Genomic DNA, 22,535 nt, shown 5'->3' on the forward strand with positions numbered 1-22,535 from the left:
CAGATACCTGGGTCTTACTCCCAACAAATATAACTGAGTAAGTCAAGGGTTGCCTAGGAATCTACATTAAAAACCAAAACAGAAAATAAACAAAAAACCCAAAACCAAAATAAAACTCCTTAGTGATTCAAATACAAGAAATCCTCAGACCACACTTTGGAGAAATCCTGGCCAAGAAAGTCTTTTCTGGCACCAGCTGAAGATCCAGCCTCAGGGAGCCAGATGTCTGCAGCGATCCTGGGAAAAAGCAATGACCCTGGGAGGTGGGCCCACATGAAAATTCCAATAGGAAGAAGGGTTAGGCCTGTAAAGTATGGGCCCAGTGGGCAGAACTAGGCCCTTGCAGAGCAGTGCCAGGGAGACTGATGTCAGCCCAAACTGAGGAAGACCTTTATGGCAAATCTACTGTTACCACTCCCACCTTAAAGCATACTGTCTAGTGGGAAACTCCCATCATACTGGGATGACTGAATTCCCTGGCATGGCCACAAGGCCTCTCAGAATCCAGCCCCTATTCCCCTCTCCAGTTTCTCCTCACAGTCACCCACTTCCAGAACTTCACCTGTCCCCCACCCAACCAAACAGAACCTCAAAGGGTGCCAATCCATTAGCCTTCCTCTTCCAGCATTGCCCATTCCGGTGCTCACCTGACCTGCCCTTCCCCTATTCTTGGCCTGGTCAATTCCATCAAGCTTCACATTCTCAGTCTAGGAGTCATGCCCTGAAGTTCCCTCTAACCCCCATAGCTGCACTGATTGCCCTGCTCTCTGCTCCTTCTGCACCCTGTATTAAAATTATTCTCTAAACCCCACCCAAAACCTGACACACTAACTGTACAAGAAATACCTACTGAGTTGGAATGTTGAATTTTTATGAGCTGTTTACTTACTGTTCTCCCATGAGGCTAAGAAGTCCTGCAGGGCCCACTGGCTAGTACTTAGTAGCTGCGGGATAAATGTCTGGCAATGAATGAATGGCAGTGCCCTGGCAGAAAATGAAACCATCTGCCTTGAGAGGCAGTGAGTGCCAATCACTACAGCTTTTCCTTCACAAAGGCTGACCCACCCCTTTCAGACATTTTGGGGGTGGAGCTGAAGAAATCTGATGTTCTACATGCACTCTAGGGTCCCTCCTGACTTGGAGATTACAGGGTAATGACTGGCCCCTGCTGGAGGGTATCTTTGAAAAGCAGCCAAAGCCCAGTAAGCTAATCACCTGATGTCAGTTTGATTCACAGCAATTTGTGTTGAGGAAGGTAAGGAAATTCATTGCAAAGCTGCTACCTGGAGACTGGGATTGCAGGGAGCATTGTGGTTCTCTGGTCTTCCAACTCAGAGCCAGCGTCTGAACACACAGGTACTTGCCAGGCCTGTTTGGATCCACTGGGCATAGAGAGACCCCACTACCCATGAGGTGAGGGGTGAGTGTCCCAAGTCCTAACTCCCCGAGTATCTTTTAGGTACCACCCCCTGCAACTGAGCCTAGCCGACTCAGGCAGGTGGTACTCAGAGCTTACAGTGTGTCAGGCTCCAGGTGAGCAGGGCAGACAAGGTCTGACTTTCTCCAAACCATAGGCTGTCAAGACAGGGGACAAACCAGGTTTCCAGCCCTGGCCTGTCAGTGGTGATATGTGGGTGCCTGCAGGATAGGCCAGGAGCTCATACAATGCCCTGGGTCAGGACAGGTGGCATCACAACTGCTGGGGAGCTGCTTGGCTCCCAACAGTATACCTCTGAAGCACAGACCTTTCCAGAATGTCCTCACAGTTCCCAAGGGTGGGAGGATCCAGAGCGGATGGACCCATGATGACCCTTCCTCACCTGCTGCCCTTCCCCAAGGAGGTGGGCCTAAGGGGCCTGAGCCTTGTGGGTCAGGGCATTTGAGTGTAGGCTGGGGCAGGAGTAATTAACCTACTATTGATTAGCTGGGCAAACTTGGGCAAACCCCTTTCCCCCTCTGAGCCTCAGATTCCTTCTATAAAATTAGGAAGAGGTCCTAGACTAATGTTTCGTGACCTTTGCTATGAATCAGAATCATCTGGGTGACCACAAAAGTAAAGAAGTTAAAAATATACAGATCACCAGGCCCCATCCCAAGGCTCCTAAAGGAATCTGAATCCCTGGGGAGGACAGGCCTACTCAAGACCTGGTCCCTAACCTCACCCCAGTTAGGGAGCCTCTGGAGCCCCTTCAAATCTTCTCCTGCTCCCTCTCCAGTGACAAATTCTTTAGGATGCAATGTTCCCAGCCACATTCTATCTCTTTCCAACCTCTAAGCCTCCTTGGGCCAGGGCTGGAGTAAGCGGCCTCATCACTCTCCAAAGAGTCCTGGAGCCTGAAGCACTGGTAAGTGAGCAGTTTATTACCCATCAACCTGTCCCCAGGCTCCCAGCACCATGGCCTGGACACAATCTAGACACAGGCTTCACTCCAGTCAGTCCTGGCACCCAGACTCAGTCTCCACCCCATCCCGGCCCTCCAAGGCAGCACCAGGCCCCGGGGGCCACACCTCAGCTAGGGGCAGGGAGCTAGGAGCAGGAAGGAGGAGGCAAAGCTGGGGAAAGAGGAACCAGATTGTCCCCAAGCTTCTGGAACCACCACACCAGGAGGAAGGAAAAGTGGGCAGTGCTGGGGGTGGGTGGGAGTAGGGTTGCCAGACGATGGTTCAGGCAGGAGGCTCTTCTCCAGGAGGTGCAGGGAAGCCACTCAGGTCTCGGCCAATGATCTCACTCACTGCAAAGGAGGGGCAGTTGAGAGACTGGGCTAGTGGCTGGCCCCTCCTTTTCTAGAGATACCCCCAAATCCATTCCAGACAGGTCTCAAGCTAGGACGCCTCTAGGCTCTTCCTCCACTAGACCTCAGTTTCCCGAATGTGTCTTGATACCTGCTCCCAATCAAATCTTGCTCAACAACATCCATGTGGGCTCCCAGGCCCCCTTCCCAGCCCTTTCCTGCTGGCTCGGCCTGCAGTGTCAGAGCATTCGCTGTCAGCAGGGCCAGAGGTGGGTGTAGCCAGTGGGAGGAAGGAGGTGAATAACACAAAGGTTCCTTGTCACCAATCCTGACCACAGTCACCATGTGTAGGGGAAAGCTGAGGCAAGGGAAAACATGCTTGACTGGGACCTCAGGAAGTCACTGCCCCTTTCTGAAGCTCACTGTCTGAATCTGCAAATTGAAAGAGCTGAATTGAATGACAGTCCGTCTAGCCCTGAGATGGTGGGATCTGGGGCAGAGGGCAGAGGCAAGAGAAGGGCTTGGGGCAGGTACTCCACACACCCTTCAGAATTCAGTTAGCTGGATTCAAGTGGCCACACACACCAAGAACTTGCCTCCTGAGACCCTCCACCTGGCCTCAAGGGACTAGGATGCCCAGCCTCTGAGAAGCCAAGCTCTAACCCTCAGCAAACATGCAGAGCGATCTCGTGCATACACTCACACTCACAGCCCTTGGTCCCGCACCCACCTTCCTCCAGCGTGATACCCTGGATAGGGACACTGTCTCGGAAGCCGCTGCTGTAGCCACCCCTGGATTTCTCCTGCTCCGGAGCCCCCTCCCCAGGGCCATAGCTTGGCCCTACCTCATTGAATCCCTCAGCAGATGGGGCATGGACACCACTCTGGGAAGGAAAGGGACCTTCAAGAGGTGGGGATGAAGGCAGGGAAGGCCGGAAGGGGGCTGGAGGAGGGAATGGCAGCCCCAGGGGAAAAGGGGAGCCCCGTCCTCCATAGGGATCACTGGGGAAGGGCCGGGGAAGGAAGGAGACTGGAGGTGGGCGGGAACAACCTGTAGTACACCCAGTCTCAGGGAACAACCGCAGACCAGATCTGTAGCATGGTGGGGGCCCTGTCTGGGGACACAGAGGGGGTGTGCCATAGCTGAAGCCTTCTGACAGGTAAGGAGTTTCATAAGCAGGGTCTTCATGGGGATAAGAGGGGTAAGGGGGCCGGGGTGGTGAGAAGTCCATGTCAGTGCCAAAGGGGGGACCCGATGCTGAAGGGAAGCCCCGGAGAGATGCATCTGGCAGAGGCTCCTCCTTAAAGATCACTGGGTAGATGAGAAAGCAGGAGGACACACTGGTGAGAGGGCTGGCAGTCCCCCACTGCACAGCCTCTAGCCATCTTCCCATCCCAGGTTCCATCCATCCCTCTGCCCCTGCCCCAGCTCCCCATACCCCCTCCATAGGATGTTCTAGAGCGTACCAGGCAGGAACTTGAAACTCTGGGTAGGGCTACGCTTCCTCCGTCCATTGGAAACATAAAAGTAGGCCTGGACGGGCCTAGACACCCGCTTGTTGCTGTACTCAGGGACAGTCAGGGTCAGCGTGACCTGGGGAAGAGCACAGGATAGGCAGGGAGCCCTTGGAATCTAGGCTCAGCCAAGCCCTTCCAAGGACCCAAACTCCACCTCCTGGCTTATTCCAATGACAGAGGAGCAAAGTTCATTCCCTAGAGATGAACCTGCTTCCAGAGTGGCCAGGCTGCCTCCTCCAGAAAAGAACAGGTAGCTTCTGGAGTCCATTTCCATGGTCAAGGGACACAGCTGAGAATTTCCTGACTTGTCCCATCCCCCGCCCCCAGGGTTGGTGCCCTAGTGACGCTGGTACCTCATTGCTCTGCAACCGGTTCACTGTGGCCTCCTCCTCCCACTGCAGCTTTCCATCTGTACAGGAGGGACAGAGAGCTCCAGCCTAACCTCATGGTCACTGCCCCCTGCCCAGCCCCATCTCCCCTCCTGCTAGAGCCAAGGCCAGACTCAGAAGGCTTCTACAAGACCTGGTTCACAGAGAAGCCCACTGCATGTTTACTGAGTCCTATGGAAGAGGCAGGGTTTAGAGCTGTCCCCAAGGTACAGAGCAGCAAATGGAGACAAAGAGAAATGGTAGGGCCAGCCCAGGGACCAGTGGGAGTTAGTGACAGAATGAACTCTTTAATTTTCCACCCAAACCCAAACATTCCTTCCCATGACAGTGCTGGGAGGAACTTCAAAAGTAGGTAATGGTCCTCGCTGGAAGGTAGGCAATGAGACCCCATGTCTCATGACTCAGAACCACTGAATCTGCTCTGACATGGTCCCAGGGTGCTAAGTTTGAGTATAGGACCTTGGGCTTTTGGTGGGCAGGGATGGGGGAGGACAAAGGTCTCAGGTTAGTGGGAACACCTGGACCCCTCCGTCTGCCCTTCTCCAACCCTGCAGCACCATCCTGAGGCACCTCATAGGCTCCTATAATCATAGCTGTGCTACCAGGCCCACAGCTCAAGAGAGGGGCTCAAGGCTGTGAAGATGTAGGTTACTTCCTCCCTCTTCCTCACATCTACATGGGGGTCAATTATCTCAAAGCTGACTCCTCTTTAATAAAACCAGTGTCTATTCCTTACATTTGTTTATCATTGCGAGCCTTTTAGATTGCTGTCATACTCAGCTCCCCATGAGAAGCAGACAGTACGATAGGAAGGGCAGGCTCTGTCCCATTTTACAGAGGACACTGAGACTCAAGTTGCTAGGCTGGTGACAGTGCCAGCGATCTTTTACCTGCCTGACACAAGCTCTTCCTGCCTGCCCTCCCTTCCCCAGTGGATACTCACCGGGGCCCCTCTCGATGAATACCACCTTGGAGTCTGGCAGGAAGTTGGAGCCAGTCAGCACGAGTTCCTCTCCTCCTCTCACAGAGCAGGCACTGGGGCTGTAGGCCTCCACCTGAGGCAGCTCCTGGGCTGAGCGCTGAGCTGCAAAGCAGTGCAGGAAAGAGGCCTGGCTGGGCTGAGTGTGGAGAGGACAGCCCCCTCTGCCCATGCCCTCCATGAAATAACTGCCACAGGGTCCTGGAGGAGCCCTCATCAGTGGCAGACACACAAGTGAACCAATATACACCTGAGGTCACACAGACCATGTAAGGAGCGGCTCCCGAGCAGAAAGAGAGGTAAACAAGGTGGCCCAGAAAGTTACCCAGCAAGTGCACAGGACCACGCAGGGCAGCTGGAGGACAGGGCCACTCTGGTCCAGCTCAGAGACAGAGTCTGCGGCAAGGGCAAATTAGAATACTGCCCCCACCCCAACCACGACAGAAATAAGGATTGAGTCCTTTACAGGGTTACCCAGGAAAGACAGGGCACAGGACACTATGCAAAAGAGATGGGCAGACAGACAGACACAGACAAGAGAGTCACAAGAGATAGAGATGGTACAGGGCCTTTCTGCTCACAACACTCGATGGGCACAGATGCTGTCTGCACGGAGACAACCTTCCCGCTGCCCTGGGGCACATGGACCCGGAATACCAGCCGCACACGTGTGTTCTTGCGCCCGATGTCCGTCTCCCCCTTCCTCAGCTCAATGTCTGAATTCCGAAGCTTCAGGATTCCAGCACAGTCAATGCTGAAGGCAAAGAATGGAAGGCAAGCCCTCCCAGAATGGTGACGCTCCCTCAAGAGAGAAGCCCCACCCTCCATCCAAAGCCCTGAATGGCCTTCCCTGGGAGCCTAGGGGACTATTTTCTAACCACAGGAGGTGTCTCAAAAGAGCTCCCAGCCCCCAAACTCCTCTTCTAAATGGTGATAAGGCCTGAAACCAGCTCCTACGGTTGATGTCTGGCTCTTCTGGGAAGAGGAAGAGTAGGCCTAGCCTAGGCCCCACAGAAAAGGTTGGTCCTAAAACCTGAAGACTGAGGAGAAGTGAAAGGGGGACCTACTTGGCTGCCATGTTGTTCTCAGGAAGCAGAGTCATCTCCAACACCTTGGTGCCACTGACTACAGCCTCATAGCTGGCCGTGGCCACCATCTTTCCTGTGATACGGTGCACCTGATAGAAGGCATGGGGCCTCAGGTTCCTTTCATCTGCAGTGCCAATGAACATCTGTAGGGTCAGGGGCTTCTCACTGTAACCTAAGAGCTGGCAGAAGGAGAGAGGGGCCACCCAGCTGAAATCCCCAGTCTCATCCTTCATCCATTCCTGGGTTTTCAGTCCACCAAGGGGTGAGGATGGTGAAAGATAAAGGATATCCTGGAAGGGTTTCCCAGGGGGAATTGGGCATCAGTTGTGGAGAAAATGTGGCCTGGAATTCACAGTGTTATTCTTGGAATAAGGCCCAAACTGGGCTGGGTAAAGGGAAAAATCTTCCAAGAGAGACTGGCCCAACTCAATAGAGAGATACCCTAACGCCCAGTGAACTTTGGCCTCAGCCTAACCCCTCCCCCACATCTGGCAAGCCACCAGAGTAGACATGAGGTTGATACCCCATGGGATGAGTGGGGGCGGAGGATGGTGGGAGGACAGAGGAGTAGAAAGTGTATCTGGGTCCTTGAAGTGCACCCTTCCTCCCCCAACTCCAGCCCCTCCTCCAGGCTGCCTGCAGGGTCATTGCTGAGAGGGAGTGTGGGAAAGGGCAGTGCCATGGGTCTGCACAGCTGGAGCCCATCTGCAGGAATCTGCGACCATGGAGGAGAAAGGCTATTACAGACCTTCTGGCCTCTGCCCCTTACCTTGACTAAAGGGTGACCACCAGGAGCAGCTTTGACAGCTCCGCGGCTGCCCTCTGTCTCATAGTGGGCCCGGTGGTGGGCTCTAGGCTGCACCTCGATCCTCAGCTCCAGCTGCTCATACTGGCTGGGCAGAGGCCAGTCCAGTGGGGGTAGGGCAGAGGTCCTGAGTAGGAGAGAAGAGCACTGATCATCTGTAGCCTCACCCCAGTCGGGGTAACACTGGGTCCCAGCTCTGTGGGGTATGGGGAGGAAGGGGTGTGGATGTGGGAGAAAGGAAATCACTACAGAAATACAACAGTGCTGAAGCCCAGAAGTAAGGGGAGATAGGGGAGAGCCCCCTCAGACCCCCTTGAGATGAGGGGTGCAGAATATAACACCAGGCTTGAGACTCCCTTCTTCTCAGCTCTGACATAGGATTTGGGTGGCCGGGGTTCACCTGCATACAGAGTGAAGCCAGACCTAATCCTAATCTCCCAGACCTGCATGGAAAGAGTCAGATAAACAAGCACCACCCATCCAGAAAAGGCCTCAGAGATTAATTCTTTTGTTTTTCAAATAAAGAAACTGAGGCCTAGAGAATAGAATACAGCAAGCCAAGCAAGCCAGCAACTGACAGAAGCCAGGTGACTGAACACTTCCCATTCCCAGACCAGCGCCTTTCCACTAGTTGGGGACAGGTTGGCTCCAGGGAGCTGGGGGTTACAGAGAGGCAACTGTCCTGCATTGAGCTCTCAGGTTCCTGAGGCCTGAGGATCACAACTGACCATTGCCCCAACTGATGCCTGGCAATGTCTAGAGATATTTGGGTTGTCACAACTAGGGTAGAAGGTGCTACAAGCACCTAGTGGATAGAGGCCCAGAATCTACTGAACACCCTCTAGCACCCAACAGAGCCCCACACAACCATTATCCTGCTCAAAACATCAGTAGTGCTGAGGGTGAGAGAGCCTGCCCATGCGAACCCAGATGAATGGGTGTTAAGGTTTCTTTCTCCAGGAAACTTTTCTGAAAGGAGCCTAACATCCCAAAAATTTGGATTATTGAAATGGACAGAGTTCTTCAAGGGATAAGAGGTAGAAGAACTGCAAGAACTGCCTGTTTTAATACTAATTCTTTGACCTGTAAATATATGCTATTATATGCAAATTAGCAGCCATACTTCTAAGCCATATGTCAGACCCTAGAAATTAAGTTAGAGAAGGGCAACTTCCTGATACCCAGTGTAGGGCTGAAACCCAGCCAATGCTCCATGCCCAGCTACTGCTAGCACAGACCTGGGGATGGAGGGTAGATACCCTAGAGGAACTCCTCTTTTATCGAACTATGGGCGTGGTGGACTTTTTCTAACTGGTCCACAGGGAGTGATTGTCCTTTTGCAAATCATCTGTGTGTGTGTGTTCTGTTTGTGTTTTAATTCTCCCTAAAGCTGTGTAGATGACAGCGGCCAAGCTGGTTGCAGATTCTCTTTTGAAATTCCAAGGGCACACAACTAGGATCTTTCTTCAAACCCACCCCTTGACCCTCCTGCTCCAGCAGTGGAATGGCTGGAGACAATGGTGGTGCCATGTACAGCCCTCACCTGAAGATGGGGCTGTGTCCCCCAATCCGGGCCTTGGACCAAGTAAGAGGGGAGGGCACAGCCAGGTAGTCCATGCCAGCCACTTCCTTCCGAGGACCCCCAGGGGGAGCCCCGGCCTCCTCTGCTCCAGAAGACAGCTTCCCATTGCAGGGGGTAGGTTCCTCAGACCGAGGCTGGGCCACTGCCTGCTCACTGGAAGTCCGCCGGGTCTTCTGGGGGATGCTCTCCGCAGGTGGGGCCCCCACGTAGTCAAAGGGACCAGGGGAGCCAGGATCCCGGGCCAGAGGCAATGGGGGTGGTGGAGGGGGCTCAGGCCCCTCCTCCCCGAGACTGCCACGGCGGGACAGAGCTGGGGAGGCTGAAGATGGGGTCCCCGAGCTGGAATAACGCCGCTTGCCACATGGAGAGGCAGGCCGTGGGGAGGCAGGGGTGGGCCCAGGAGCACTGAGGAGTAGCCAGCTATCCTCTGGCCCCCGGCCTCCAGAGCTGGGACCATACAGGCTCCAGGGATCATCTGGGGTCCATGGCCTAGGAGAGGCCCGGGGTGAGGGCAGTGGAGAGCCCAGGCCGAAGCGGGAGGCAGCCTCATTTAGCTCGGACTCCACCTCATCGCAGGCGGCATACAGAGCTGCCTCATCGGAAGCGTCTGAAAAGAAGCTCCACGAGGACAGGCTGCTGCTGCCAGGGCTCGGGCTGAAGAAGGGGCCCCCTCCCTGGCCCCCTGCCTCTCGGTAGCCCCCAAAGCCTTCTGGTGGGGGGTAATCCCTGGGAGAGCCATCCCCCCAGACGTCCGGGCTGTCCTCCAGCGCGGCAGGCGGGGCCGGCGTGGGAGAGATGGAAGTGATGCGGATGCTGGGACACTCAAGAACACGGCTTCCCCCAGCCCCCCCGGACCCCCCTCCTGGGCCCCCCAGCCTCACTGACCGGGCTGGCTGGCTCTCCCAAGTGCCAGGTGAGGGGGCTGGGCGGGGTGGTGGTGAGTGCATGCCAGGCCGAGGGGGTGGAGGCCGGGGAATGCCAATAGGGGCAGCGCCATAGGGAGGGGGCTCCCCCAGGGCCAGACGGCAGCATGGTGGGGCGTCCTCTGAGTCCAGTTCTGTCAAAATGGGAAGGGAGGGGGACAGAGAGAGATATACCACCGGAGATGGGAAGGGGAAGAACCAGGTGAGATATCTACGTTTCTTGAGTAGCCGGCCGCCCCAGGTCCTGTATGCTACCTGCTCCTCAGCTACGAGGGGTCCCTGAGGTGCCCTTCAGAGCCACAAGGACAAAGTTAAGTTGGACCTCGGAAGGTGGAATAGGTAGATCCAGACATGTCAGGCCTTTTCCCATTCGTTGAACCTCATGCTCTGGGCCCCTGGCTCTGAAACCTGGGGTACCAGACGGGGCGGGTCTTAAGGTGAGGGAGGCGGGTCGAGAGGGGCTGGAGCTGGGCCTGGAGGCGTGTTTAGGGAGGCGTTGTGCTGGGCTGGGGGCGACTCACACATGAACCCAATTAACAGCGGTTCCCAAACCCCCAAACGGTGCTGGCAGGAGCCCCAGTTGCCATCGCAACAGTGGCCAGGCGAGAGGAGGGGCGCCGGGGCTGTGGTGACTAGGGGAGGTGCCTTCCTCCCTCGCTCCCCCCCATCTGGGGGCGGGGGTGCAGCAGAAGGGGTGCTGCGTGTCGGGCCCGGCGGGGCGGGGGGCGGAGGGGGGTGCGGGCAGCGTGAATTCCGTGTGAGCGGCGGCCGCCGCCCCCGGCTCAGTCCCCGCCATCTGCCTCTCATTGCTGCCGACGGGGGAGGGGAGGGGCGCCCTGGCTGGGCCTGAGAGAACCCCCAACCCCTGGCGTCGGGTCTGCGGGCCTCGGACTCTGTCCGCAGGGCGCAAGCTCCAGGGCCCGACCTCCCCTTCCCCTGGCGGCGCCCGGGGCTCTCGGAACCGCTCTTCCCGCCCGTCCCCCATCCCAGTGACAGTCGACCAGAGAGGCGGCGCGCAGCCAACTGCACCCCCACCCCCACCCCAGTCACGACCTAAAAAGGAGAAAGTGGTGCCCGGCCCCCAGCCTCACCTCCGCAGACCCCCGAGCTCCGTGACTCCCCTCAACCTCTGGCTCTCTAACCCCCCACCCCACGCTTGCTGCCCTAAAATCCCCAGACTCAAGATCCTTGGACCCTTCCCTCGCTGACCCCAAGACCCCTTAGCAGCCCAGCACTAACCTTCCCCCGAACCCCCCGCGCCCAGCGGGGGGGCCTCCTTTTCCTCCCCGAACACCAGCTTAAATTCCAGCTCGTCATCTTCGCAGCTTGCTGCCCCCATGGATCCGGCCGGAGCCCCCAGGTCCGGGTCTGGATGGGAGGGGGGAGCTCAGGAGGCTGCCGTTATCTTCACCCGTGGCTCCCTCCCTCCCCTTCTCTGAGACGCCCCCTCCTCCGCCGCGGCCTCCTCCCTCCGGACGCCCCCTCGTTATTATAAAAACTTTTCCAAACTTTTTTCCCCAAACTTCTTCAAAGCGTCCCCCCCAGCCTGTCCCTGATTGGCTGCCCGGGATGCTCCAGCCCCTCCTCCAGGAAAGAGATGAGAAAACCACGCGCCCCTCGTCCTCCTCCACCCTCCCTCCCTCTGTCCTCTCTCCAGTCCCTCCTCCTCAAAAAAAGAACAAAACTGAATTGGAAAACGGTCCCTCGAGCGTGATAGGACCATAATGATGCCTATTGGCCCGCAGTTGTGACAGTCATTTTCCACAGGGAGCACTACCACCAGCACCCCAAGGTAGTCTTAAGTTCTAAGGCTCTGGGTCCGAGCGCCTTAAAGGGGCCACATCCTGCAACCACAGTGTAAAGGCCCAAGGAAAACCCTCTCTTCAGTTCTGAAGAGTTGTGCAGCCAGCAACTAGCAAGGAAGGACCACCTCTCCTGCCCTTCCCCTCCAAGCCCTGCGGCCAGGCAGGCTCTGAGATTCAGAGTGCCTCCGGGCAGCTCTGAAGAGTAAAGGTTATTCCTTCGAAGTCCCTCGCCTGAGGCCTCCCGGCCCGGGCCTTCTGCTCCCACCGTCTCTCCCCCCACAGCAAAGGTGAAAAACATTTAACGGTCTTGGGAAACTGTTCCAAGTTCAATGGTCCCTGACGGGCGGTGATCCAGGCCGGACTTTACTGCTGCCCTTGTCCCAGCCTCCCTGAGGGACCATTAATTAACCACCACGGGAAGTCTGCTCCCTCCTCCCTTGAACTGTAGTCTGGAACCAATCTTTGATAGAGGGCGTCCCGCTCCGCTCTCCAGAAAATCCCGGCCAGGTTTACTAAGGGCCTGGAGCCCGTACACCGCGTCGGCCCCAGGGTTGGACACCTGTCACCTGGGCGGGAGGAGGAAGGAAGACACGGACTGGAATTTTTAGGAGGGAGGCATGGTGGGGGCCCTGTGGCAGGAGGAGCTAAGTCGGAGATTCGTGACTCGGACCACGGACCGGGGAGGGGGCGGGAGTACGGGTACTACTTCCTCCCACGCAGACCGTGTACTTCAAATCTCTAACAGGCCGCAGCGATCTTTAATCGGAATCTCTCCGGCCGAGGGCCGCGCTCCCAGCGGCGCGCCGCCCCGCACCTAAAGAGTTAAGCGACTGCCCTCTAGTCAGACGTTTACAAACACTCGGGAGCGGGTCGGGACCGCGCCCATTACTCTAATGAGAAACAGGCGTGGCGGGGCCGGAGCAGAGGGGCGGGCTGGCCCGCGGGCCGGAGTTCGGTGGCGGCTCAGGCGGTTCACCTCCCCTCCGGTCCTCCCTCCGGCCCGCCCTGGGGACCCCCCCCCCCACTAGCCTCCGGGGACCCCAGTGACGTGCGGATCTGCCCCGGCTCCGAGCCCTGGGCTGCGACGCAGGAGGGGCGGAGATAAGAGGCCGAGCCGGCGGGGAGAGAAGAAAGTTCCGAGGCCAAGCGGGGAGGCGGCCTGGTTTGATTTTTCTTTCTTTTTCCCCCGTTTGGTTGGTCTCCTCAGGTTACATTTCCCTTCCAACTTCATCTCGGAAATGAAGGAAGGAAAGACATAAGGAGGGAGAGCGGGGAACACCCTGAGACGGCCACCAGCCTCCACCTTAGACTGGGTGGCAGAGGGAGATGGGAAAAGGAGGCAAGAAGGGTAGGGAGAGGGACCCCCACCCGGACCCGGCCGCTGCTCCCCCACAAGCCGCCCCCGCGCACACCACCCCCATCCCGCAGCTCCAGCAGACGGGCACATTCTTTTCAAATGTCATATTTCCTTTGATCCTGGGCAGCGTTTCTCCATGTGTCTGGCTCAGCTCCTGCCCATCCAGCCGCCTCCCCCTCTCATCCCCTTTTGTATATTTTCCTGGAGAACCCTCCCCCTCCTCGTAGCATCTGGTAGGCCCCGAGGGCTGGCATTGGCGCACTTTACCCTGGCGACTTTGGCCTCGCCTCCCAGTGACTCAATTTCCCTTCTGCGGGCGTTGAGGGAGGGCGAGGAGCAGAGGGGAGACTTATTGCGCGCAAATGTGGTACGAACGAGCCCAAAGACCGCTCAAAGTGCCTAGCTTCTCTGGGGGGAGTGGAGGGGAGAATCCTCTACTCTGAAAACCTTCGAATCTGTCTGGGCTGCAGCAGAGGGATGGAATTAATGACTTATGCAATGTCCTGTCTGGAAAAAAGTGGGTAGTTACAGGTTTAGGTTGCCCTACACTTTTGTCCCCTGAAGACCACAAAGACCCAGCCGCCCTGCCTCCCTCAGTTCCAGGTTTCTCGACCTTTGTCCTCGCTTCGTTGCCCCCTAGCGCGCACACCTGAACACAACTAGGCTTTTTCTCACCTAGTATTTTGCACTTTCACAAGCAGGATTCAATGGCCTTGGAGGTGAAGTTTTTGTTTTGTTTTTTTTTTAATTACACAACATACATTCTCCTCAACGATTCGAGGCACACAAAAATATATAGTGAACCTTAATAGTCCGCTGTTCTGTATACATTTACTAACGTAAATGTGTACACACACCTGCTCTTTTCATGTAAGTCAGACCATGCTACAAGAATTTCTTGATTTGCTTCCCCCGCAGTTAACAAATGGCTTGGAGATCTTTTTCCCCAGACACAAGGGACAAGAGGGGGACTGGGAAGAGTGAAACAGGGAAAGAGGGAAAAGCCCATCCAATGTTGTGGGACTGAAATGGTCACCCCTCTGAGCAACTAGAACATTGTCCCACTGTGGACTTTCTGTGGAACCATGTAGAATGTGATTCAAGAGACAGAAAGGGGAACGTTTATCCACCTTCAATGGCCCAAAGTCGCTCCTTGAGTGTTAAATCCCTCACTTTTCTAGGTTTACACACATCTCAGGAAATGATAGGTGTCCCACAAGGCTGCAGCAAGAAGTCCCTGGGCAAAAGACAAAAGACAGCTGTAGCTAGGAGCATGTACTGTCAGCTGGCACCTGCAAGAAGGTGGTTGCCACAGTAACAGCTGGGATAAACAGGTAGATGGAGAGTATAATAATATGTGGCAGATAATATGTGTCCTGTACACAAGATCATTCAATCATTCAAACATAAAATATATATTGAGGAACTTTTTTGTTCAGAGGTAGTTCTAGACATTGGGTACCTGTATTTATAAACCAAGCCCCCAAGAATTGCCACCTCTCAGAGTCTGGATACATATTTCATATTTGGCATTTCCCTCTTTCTTGCCCCCAAATAGAGAATTTTCAGGTATACTCATGTAATATTCATCTACCTATCCTTCCTTTCCAGTCCCTGCATTGCCATCCCAGTTTAGACCTTGATTTTTTTAGACTTTCAATATCAGTGGCATTTCTTACATATTTGACAAGTGAAGCATATCACTTTTAAAGCCCTTCTCATTATAACAAAAAATATTTTCAGTATTAACCATGATCTGAAGCATTATGCCAGAAAAGAAGTGCAGACAGTAAAAGTTTTCTTTTATTGATCTTATGTGCTCATATGCATAATAACGTTGTAAGAATTCATTTTAACATCACAACTTCTGCTCCAGGTCTTATTTTTGCAAATTTGTCAGTGACTTTGCCAAAATTCATCTTCATGTATAGACTGTATAGCCAGATTTGTTAATCTGTATCACTCATAGTTGACCAAACAAAACTTCTTAATAATTTTTAATTTTTATTGATATATAATCCATATACCATAAAATTCATTCTTTTAAAGTGTACAACTCAGTGGGTTTTAGTCTATTCACAAAGTTGTGCAATGACCACCTTCATTGCCCAGAAAAGAAATCCCATACCTGTTAGTAGTCACTTCCCATTCATCCCGTCCCAAACCCTGAGAACCACTAATCCACTTTCTGTCTCTACACATTTGCCTATTCTAGACATTTCATGTAAATGGAATCATGTAATATGTCACCTTTTGTGTCTGGCTTCTTTCACTTAATATAATTTTTTCAAGGTTCATCCATGTTGTATGTTTCAGTGCTTTAATTCCTTTTTATGGCTAAATAACAGTTTTGAGTATTTTCTTCACACAAAGCAACATATATAAATAGAAAAAACTCTTTAAAAGGATGAGATTGGCAAGATTCATAAAAATCCCATTTCACAATAAATTCCAAAAATTGCAATATATCTTTGTTTCTCCAGGATTGAAGCTAACAGCTTTCAGGTGTCTCCTTCACTGAAAAATTTTAAACAGACACTTCAAGTTTTTAACATAATGTATTGATTTCTATTACTGTATAACAAATAACTCCCAAAACTTCATGGCTTCAAACCACAATGATCATTTATTATCTCTCATGGTTTCTATGAATAAGAAATTCAAGATGAGGAAGGCTCCTATCTGTTCCACAATGTCTGGTTGGGCACTTGCAGGCCGGGAACTCCCGTAACAGAACTATCGGTTTTATTCATGTAGTACCTGTCCTTCCTAGTTACATGTCTAGCAGGTATGTTGACTGTTGGCTGGGACTTACAGCTAGGGATCAGCTCTACCACATACATGTGACTGCTCCATGTGGCTTGGGCTTCCTTACAACATAGCAAGCATTGAGAGAAAGAGAGCTCCAGACATAAACTACAGCCTTTTTATGGTTGTAGAGATAGTGGTCTGACTTCCTAGAAGCCTGCCTTAGAGATCACATGTTGGTTTCCTGGGCTGGTTACTGTAGATAAGGGGTTGGTTTCCTGGACTAGTCGCCACAGACTGTAGGTCAGAGTTCTATTTTTATATATGATCTGGCTATTGTTCATTTGCTTATTCAGTCTCTCCCACTTAGCAAACATCTACTGTGTGCTATATACCATGCTGAGCTCTGCAATGCAGGGATTCATAGAAGATGGTTGCTGACTGTGGAGCTGTGAAGAGATGGTATTTAAATAACTAGATGCATCTGTTAGAATTAGACTTAAAAGTCATTTTATGCCATTGGTCAAAGGAAAGGTATATTGTAAATTTTTGAATTTATGGTGAAATGGAATTTTTATGAATCTTACCAATTTGTCAAAACCCTGAGCAAAATCAAGGGGTGAGAACATAGGTGGAGGGAGTATCAATTACACTGTAGAAAGGACATATAGAATGGGATGAATACATCCATGTGGCCACCTTTATAACTTGTCACAGTCTACTCACTGATCATAACAATTCACATCCCTCCCATCCCCATCCTTTCCCCATATGACCCTCAAGTCTCATCCCATCGTGGCACAAAGCTCAGGCATAAGGACTCATATCTCATCACTTAGAACCTGGACCTCAAGCCTGAGCAAATGCTGTGTAACAAATCAACACAAAATTTAGTGACTCCTTCCAGGTACATTATGATCTAATGAGGAAATAAGATGTAATCATGTGGAAATATATTTACTAATAAAAGACTTTAACAATAACCGATAATTCAGGAGATGTAACAAAGCAATTCTATCAATAAGAGATGTTTGGTTGGAAGCAATGGAAACTGACTCTGTATAACTTAAGGAAAAGAGGAATGTATTGAAAGGTGAGGTCACAGAATTAAAAGGCAAGTCAGACTTCAGGAAGGATGGGAACCAGTGGTTCTGGAGAACTGGTCTTCAGGACCTGAGGCAGTCTCTTCATGGTGCTGCATGTTTCCATTCCTGGTTTTTACCCAGTCCTTCCTGCTTCCCTGACCTCACAGATGCTATTCCTCTAGTCTCTCTTTCCACACAGTCTTCTTTACCTGACTAACTTCTATTCATTTCTAGATCTCAGCTACAATCTCATAGCATTCTCATAGTGTTCATAACACATCGTAACAGGATAACTACGTAAATATTTGTTAAATATCCATCCACGTACCTACTAGAGTGTGAATTCTCCAAGAGGAAATTTGCCCTATTTATCTACCAAAGTCCCTTACTTTTTATGTTTCATCTATTTAACAAACTCTTATGGAGATAAATGAAGACCAAATGGGAGCAGGCAAAAGCTATTATTTATTCAGAGCTTCCTATAGCAATGGAGCCAGATACCATCACTTGCATTTTGGCAGAGACTCAGAATCAAGTAAAGGAGTGGGAAAACTTTGCAGTGGAAAAAAGGAAAGGCTCCTGTGTGCCCTAATCGGAGGCTGTTGGCAGGGAGAATCTTGTTGGCTGGCTGACTGGAAGCAAGGCAGCCTGTGTTTGGTTAAGGTGCAATATTTGGCTTTCTCTTGGTCCCAGGCTGGAAAAAGGGACAAAAATTAGGGAAGTTGTCACTTATTAATCAAGACCTGGCTGTTTGGGGAAGATTGTTACAAGACTTATTGTTTGGCTTCCAGGCTGGTTGCTAGAGATAGTGGTCTGACTTCCTACAAGCCTGCCTTAGAGATCACAGATTGGTCTCCTGGGCTGGTTACTGTAGATAAGGGGTTGGTTTCCGGGACTAGTTGCCGCAGATTGTGGGTCAGAGTTATATTTTTATATATGATCTAGCCATTGTCCATATGCATATTCAGTCTCTCCCATTTAGCAAACATCTACTATGTGCTATACACCATGCTGAGCTCTACAATGCAGGGATTCATAGAAGATGGTTGCTGACTGTGGAGCTGTGAAAAGATGGTATTTAAATAACTAGATGCATCTGTTAGAATTAGACTTGGCTGTGTACGACATAAAAACCTGAAATATCAGTGACTTAAATAAAATAGAAGTTTATTTCTCTCTCATATAAATGCTCTGCAGGTAGGCACACAAGGCCTAGTATGGCAGCTCCACAACTATCAGATTCCAAAGCCCCTTCCAGCTTGGTGCTCTATCATCCCTAGCATTCCATTTCATGGAAGGTGGCTGCTCAAAGTCCAGCCATCACATCCATATTTAAACCAACAAGAAAAAGAAAAGCAGAAGAATACATACCCTCTCCCTCCCCACACCCATTATATTTATTTCCAAGTGACCAGAATTTAGTCATATGGCCACCCCTAGCTGTAAGGGATGCTGGGAAATGTATTTATTCCAAGTGGACATATGACTAGCTAAAAATGTCAGTTTCTAAGGAAGATGGGGAGAAAGGCTAAGAGGGTCGATTAGCAGCCTCTGGGATTTGGGGATTATCCATAAATTCCAATTACTCATATTGTCTCTTCTCTAATATAGGATAGTCTTGACTTACCACATAATTGTTCTCATATATTACACAGAACAAATTAAGAAGAAACAACTTTATGAGATTCATGGTTATCCTATTTTAGGGATGCCAACCACAATGTTGTCTACAGCAGTTATTCAGAGTCCTCACAAAATGTAACTAGGAACACTTTTCTCTTAGGTCTCATCAAGAGCTATGCTTCTCCTGAACCATTTGGCAAAGGGCAAAAACATAGAGACATTTTAAGTGGCAGATGCCAAGCTTTCTGCATGCTAGGCGGGTTATAATATCTGTTGTACACCATCATCACAATTAATTTGGTCCATAAATTCATGACCACATACATTAAATTTTATGATCACATAGAATTCCCCAGATTTTGTCTAAAAAAAATTCCTGCAGCTCCTTCTGGGTAGCACTCCTATTTGTTTTGACATGTTATTGCTTCTCACTCGCTGGTTCATCCTGGTCAGAAGATGAGCACAAGGAAGTGAGGTATAGGAGGTGGGGCATAGCAAAGCAGAGACTTACTCACCCCTCTGCAAGTACACAGTGGAAAATGTTTCAAAGGAGGCTGTAAGGTTTGGGTATTCCCAAAACTTATAGTTTTTTTCTTGTGTTCATATTTGGATTGTCAAGGCCCTCATCTTTCTCAGACCATTACTCTTACTTTTCCTCGAGAATCCTGGTGAAGTTGTAAACTTATCTGTAACTCAACAGCACACAAGATCAGCTTCAGCATTCAGTTTATCTGACATCTACAGAGAGAAAGATGCATGCAACAGTGCTATATTTTCTTATGGGCTTTGAGGTGGGTATTCCATATTCTAAGATTTTTGTTCTCCCACCTTGCTATCCAGTACCAGTGGAAGCAAAAATCCGGCCCTAAAATTCCACATTCTTCAAAACCTTTAACTTGTTCTATAGGAACTGCTGCCTGGTCCTCAGAACCTCATCTAGCTTGCTTTGCTAGAGTTTAAAAGGAGTCTCATTTCTTTTTGCTCAGTCTTTACTCCATATCTAATTCCATATGTACCATGTGTTCTCTGAGGTTTTGCTGTATACAATCTTCCCTACAGGTTACTGAAATGGCTTATTGAGCAATCATTTCATTCACCATCAGGGAGATACCATATTGAGGTTAAGTGCTCTTTGTATTTTGACCTGGTGACTAATATGTCATACTGTTTATCCAATACCAGAATACATGGTTCTAAGAAACAAGATCTGGTAGACAGAATAATGGCCCCCAATTATTATGTAAAAGTCTGAGAACTTTCAGCAGTCTCACAGTACTGAGAAAACAAAAATAGGAGTTCAAGACCTGTCAAGGAGGACCCTGATAAACGCGCCAGAATTTCAGTTAGGGCTCCTGTAGAAATACCCTGGGACTAAACCTATATCAGTCAGGGTTCAATCAGAAGACAGAAATCGCAGAGAATTTGAACCAAGAACGTTTAGTAAAAAATACCAACTGTAATAGGGTATTAAAGTACTAAGCAATTGGCTACCAGGAAGAAATGAGAACTCTAAAGACTACAGGAATAACAGGAGAAAGAGCCACTACCCCTATGGTTGAAATAGAATGTACACTCACCCTGCCCAAGCTCCCTCCCAGGACTGAGATCCAGATCTAACTTAAGTGGAATTTGCCAGGCTCACTAGCTTGAGGAAGAGTCATGGAATTGCTGCACCTCAGAACTTCTGCAAAATTGCCCAAGAATGTGCCAGGGAAAGTCATTTATGAGGTACCTCATCAGTTGCAATTCACTAAGAAGTCACCCAAGGAGGTGCCAGGCAAAGCTTCTGGATGCTGGGCACTGCTGACCGTCTTGCACTGTAGGAACCTGCATGGAAGAAGTTGTACATGCCCCTGGAGCCTGGCCAAAGGCACAGGAGAACCAAAAGACCTCTTCCTCCAGTGTTCCTCCAGCACCCTCTGCTGACAATGCTTAACATGGTGCCAGCTGGCAAAAGAGAAATATTTACAGAATCTAGCTCCAGTATTGTAAAACAGGAAGTGAAGGGTGGGTTTGGAGCTGAGAGCTAATTGATAATTGGCACAAAGTACAATCTGGAAATAGATCAGCCCACACTAAGACTAAAACTCAGCTTCAAATCCATGTAACCCCATATTGTGTTAAATTGATTTTCCCCGATTCTAAGTGCCTGCCTGAAACAAAGTGAATTATCTCTGAAGAAACCTAATATTATCCAGAGATGCAAACTATCTCTACAGTTTTTCATATGAAATATTTGTCATTCAATCAAAAGTTATCAAGCATACCAGGAGATATTATCAAATGACTGAAAATCAGGAGTAAAAAAATACTCAATAGAAGCAGACCTATAGCTGACCTAGATATTGGAGTTATAAGACATGGACTTTGAAATAACTGCTATTAATATGTTTGAGAAAATAGATGATAAGATGGAGAATTTCATCAGAGAAATGAAATCTATAAAAATAATCAACTGTAAAATCTAGAGCTGACAAAAATCCAAAAAATGATACTGTCTCTATTACCCACTTCTCATAGGAGCTGATCCATGCCCAAGCCCCACTTAATTTTTCCCACTTAGAAAACTGCTTTATTTAATAATCTTTTGAGTGTCTATTATGTGCCAGGCACTGTAATATATGCATCATATACTGCTCTCCATCCACTGACCTTAAGTAGATAGTAGTTTCCCCATTTTGTATGTAAGTAAATTGACAGAGGTTAAGGAATTCTCCCAAACAACTCTGAAATGATAGAGCTGAAATCCTAGCCCAGGTCTATCAATTTGACTCAAAATCTGTGTCCTTTCCACTATACTCTCTCCTCCCTACTTGTGTGAGCAGATAGAAACTACTTTCCTTCCTATCTCTTCAACATAACTTATTATCTTCACCTGTTTCCTATCTGTTCTTTCCTGTTCATTAAAAGACATCCTTGCATAAGAACAGACCCATAGACCAATGGAACAGACTAGAGAGCCTTGATATAATCCCAACCATATATGGTCAATTAATATATGATAAAGGAGCCAGTAGGGAAATGACAGCCTCTTCAACAGCTGGTGTTGGCAAACTGGACAGCTACATGCAAGAGAATGAACTGTATTATTGTCTAACCCCATACACAAAAGTAAACTCAAAATGGATCAAAGACCTGAATGTAAGTCATGAAACCATAAAACTCTTAGAAGAAAAATAGGCAAAAATCTCTTGAATATAAACATAAGCAACTTTTTCCTGAACACATCTCCTTGGGCAAGGGAAACAAAATAAAAAATGAACAAATGGGACTAGATCATGCTAAAAAGCTTCTTTACAGCAAAGGACACTATCAGCAGAACAAAAAGGCATCCTACAGTATGGGAGAATATATTTATAAATGATATATCTGACAAGGGGTTAACATCCAAAATATATAAAGAACTCATATACCTCAACACCCAAAAAGCAAATAACCCTATGAAAAAGTGGGTAGAGGATATGAACAGACACTTCTCCAAAGAAGAAATTCAGATGGCCAACAGGCACATGAAAAGATGCTCCACATCGCTAATTATCAGGGAAATGCAAATAAAAACCACATGAGATATCACCTCATGCCAGTTAGTATGGCCAACATAGAAAAGAACAGGAACAACAAATGCTGGTGAAGCTGCGGAGAAAGGGGAACCCTCCTACACTGCTGGTGGGAATGTAAATTAGTTCAACCATTGTGGAAAGCAGTATGGAGGTTCCTTAAAAAATTAAAAATAGAAATACCATTTGACCCAGGAATTCCACTCCTAGGAATTTACCCTAAGAATGCAGGAGCCCAGTTTCAAAAAGACAGATGCACCCCTATGTTTATTGCAGCACTATTTACAATAGCCAAGAAATGGAAGCAACCTAAGTGTCCCATCAGTAGATGAATGGATAAAGAA

The 22,535-nt window shown here is 49.9% G+C and overlaps 1 protein-coding gene across 2 annotated transcripts; it reads right to left on the reverse strand.

Annotated features, from left to right (window-relative positions):
• Positions 1-2,340: 2,340 nt before the first annotated feature.
• NFATC4 (nuclear factor of activated T cells 4) lies at positions 2,341-11,543 on the reverse strand. Of its 2 annotated transcripts, none has more exons than XM_036884576.2 (10): positions 11,256-11,542; positions 9,055-10,150; positions 7,476-7,638; positions 6,686-6,885; positions 6,200-6,372; positions 5,583-5,723; positions 4,604-4,659; positions 4,200-4,326; positions 3,463-4,044; positions 2,341-2,732 (listed from the first exon to the last, which is right to left on the reverse strand). In XM_036884576.2, exons 1-10 carry the CDS (start codon positions 11,353-11,355, stop codon positions 2,665-2,667), a joined length of 2,706 nt encoding a protein of 901 aa, XP_036740471.2. In that variant the 5' UTR covers positions 11,356-11,542; the 3' UTR covers positions 2,341-2,664. The 2 variants fall into 2 exon arrangements, 1 of the variants encoding a protein (XP_036740471.2); XR_008992528.1 differs by having other exon boundaries at positions 2,603-2,732; positions 2,884-4,044; positions 11,256-11,543.
• Positions 11,544-22,535: the final 10,992 nt, after the last annotated feature.

This window comes from Manis pentadactyla, chromosome 11 (assembly GCF_030020395.1).
Source record: "Manis pentadactyla isolate mManPen7 chromosome 11, mManPen7.hap1, whole genome shotgun sequence".
Taxonomy (NCBI): Eukaryota; Metazoa; Chordata; class Mammalia; order Pholidota; family Manidae; genus Manis; species Manis pentadactyla.

Coding starts and splice junctions, on each gene's coding strand:
- NFATC4 (XM_036884576.2), bottom strand. CDS start 11,355: ATGGGGGCAGCAAGCTGCGAAGATGACGAGCTGGAATTTAAGCTGGTG. Junction 7,639..9,054: donor GGACACAGCCCCATCTTCAG/GTGAGGGCTGTA, acceptor TCTCCTACTCAG/GACCTCTGCCCTACCCCCAC. Junction 6,373..6,685: donor GAGAACAACATGGCAGCCAA/GTAGGTCCCCCT, acceptor CTTTGCCTTCAG/CATTGACTGTGCTGGAATCC.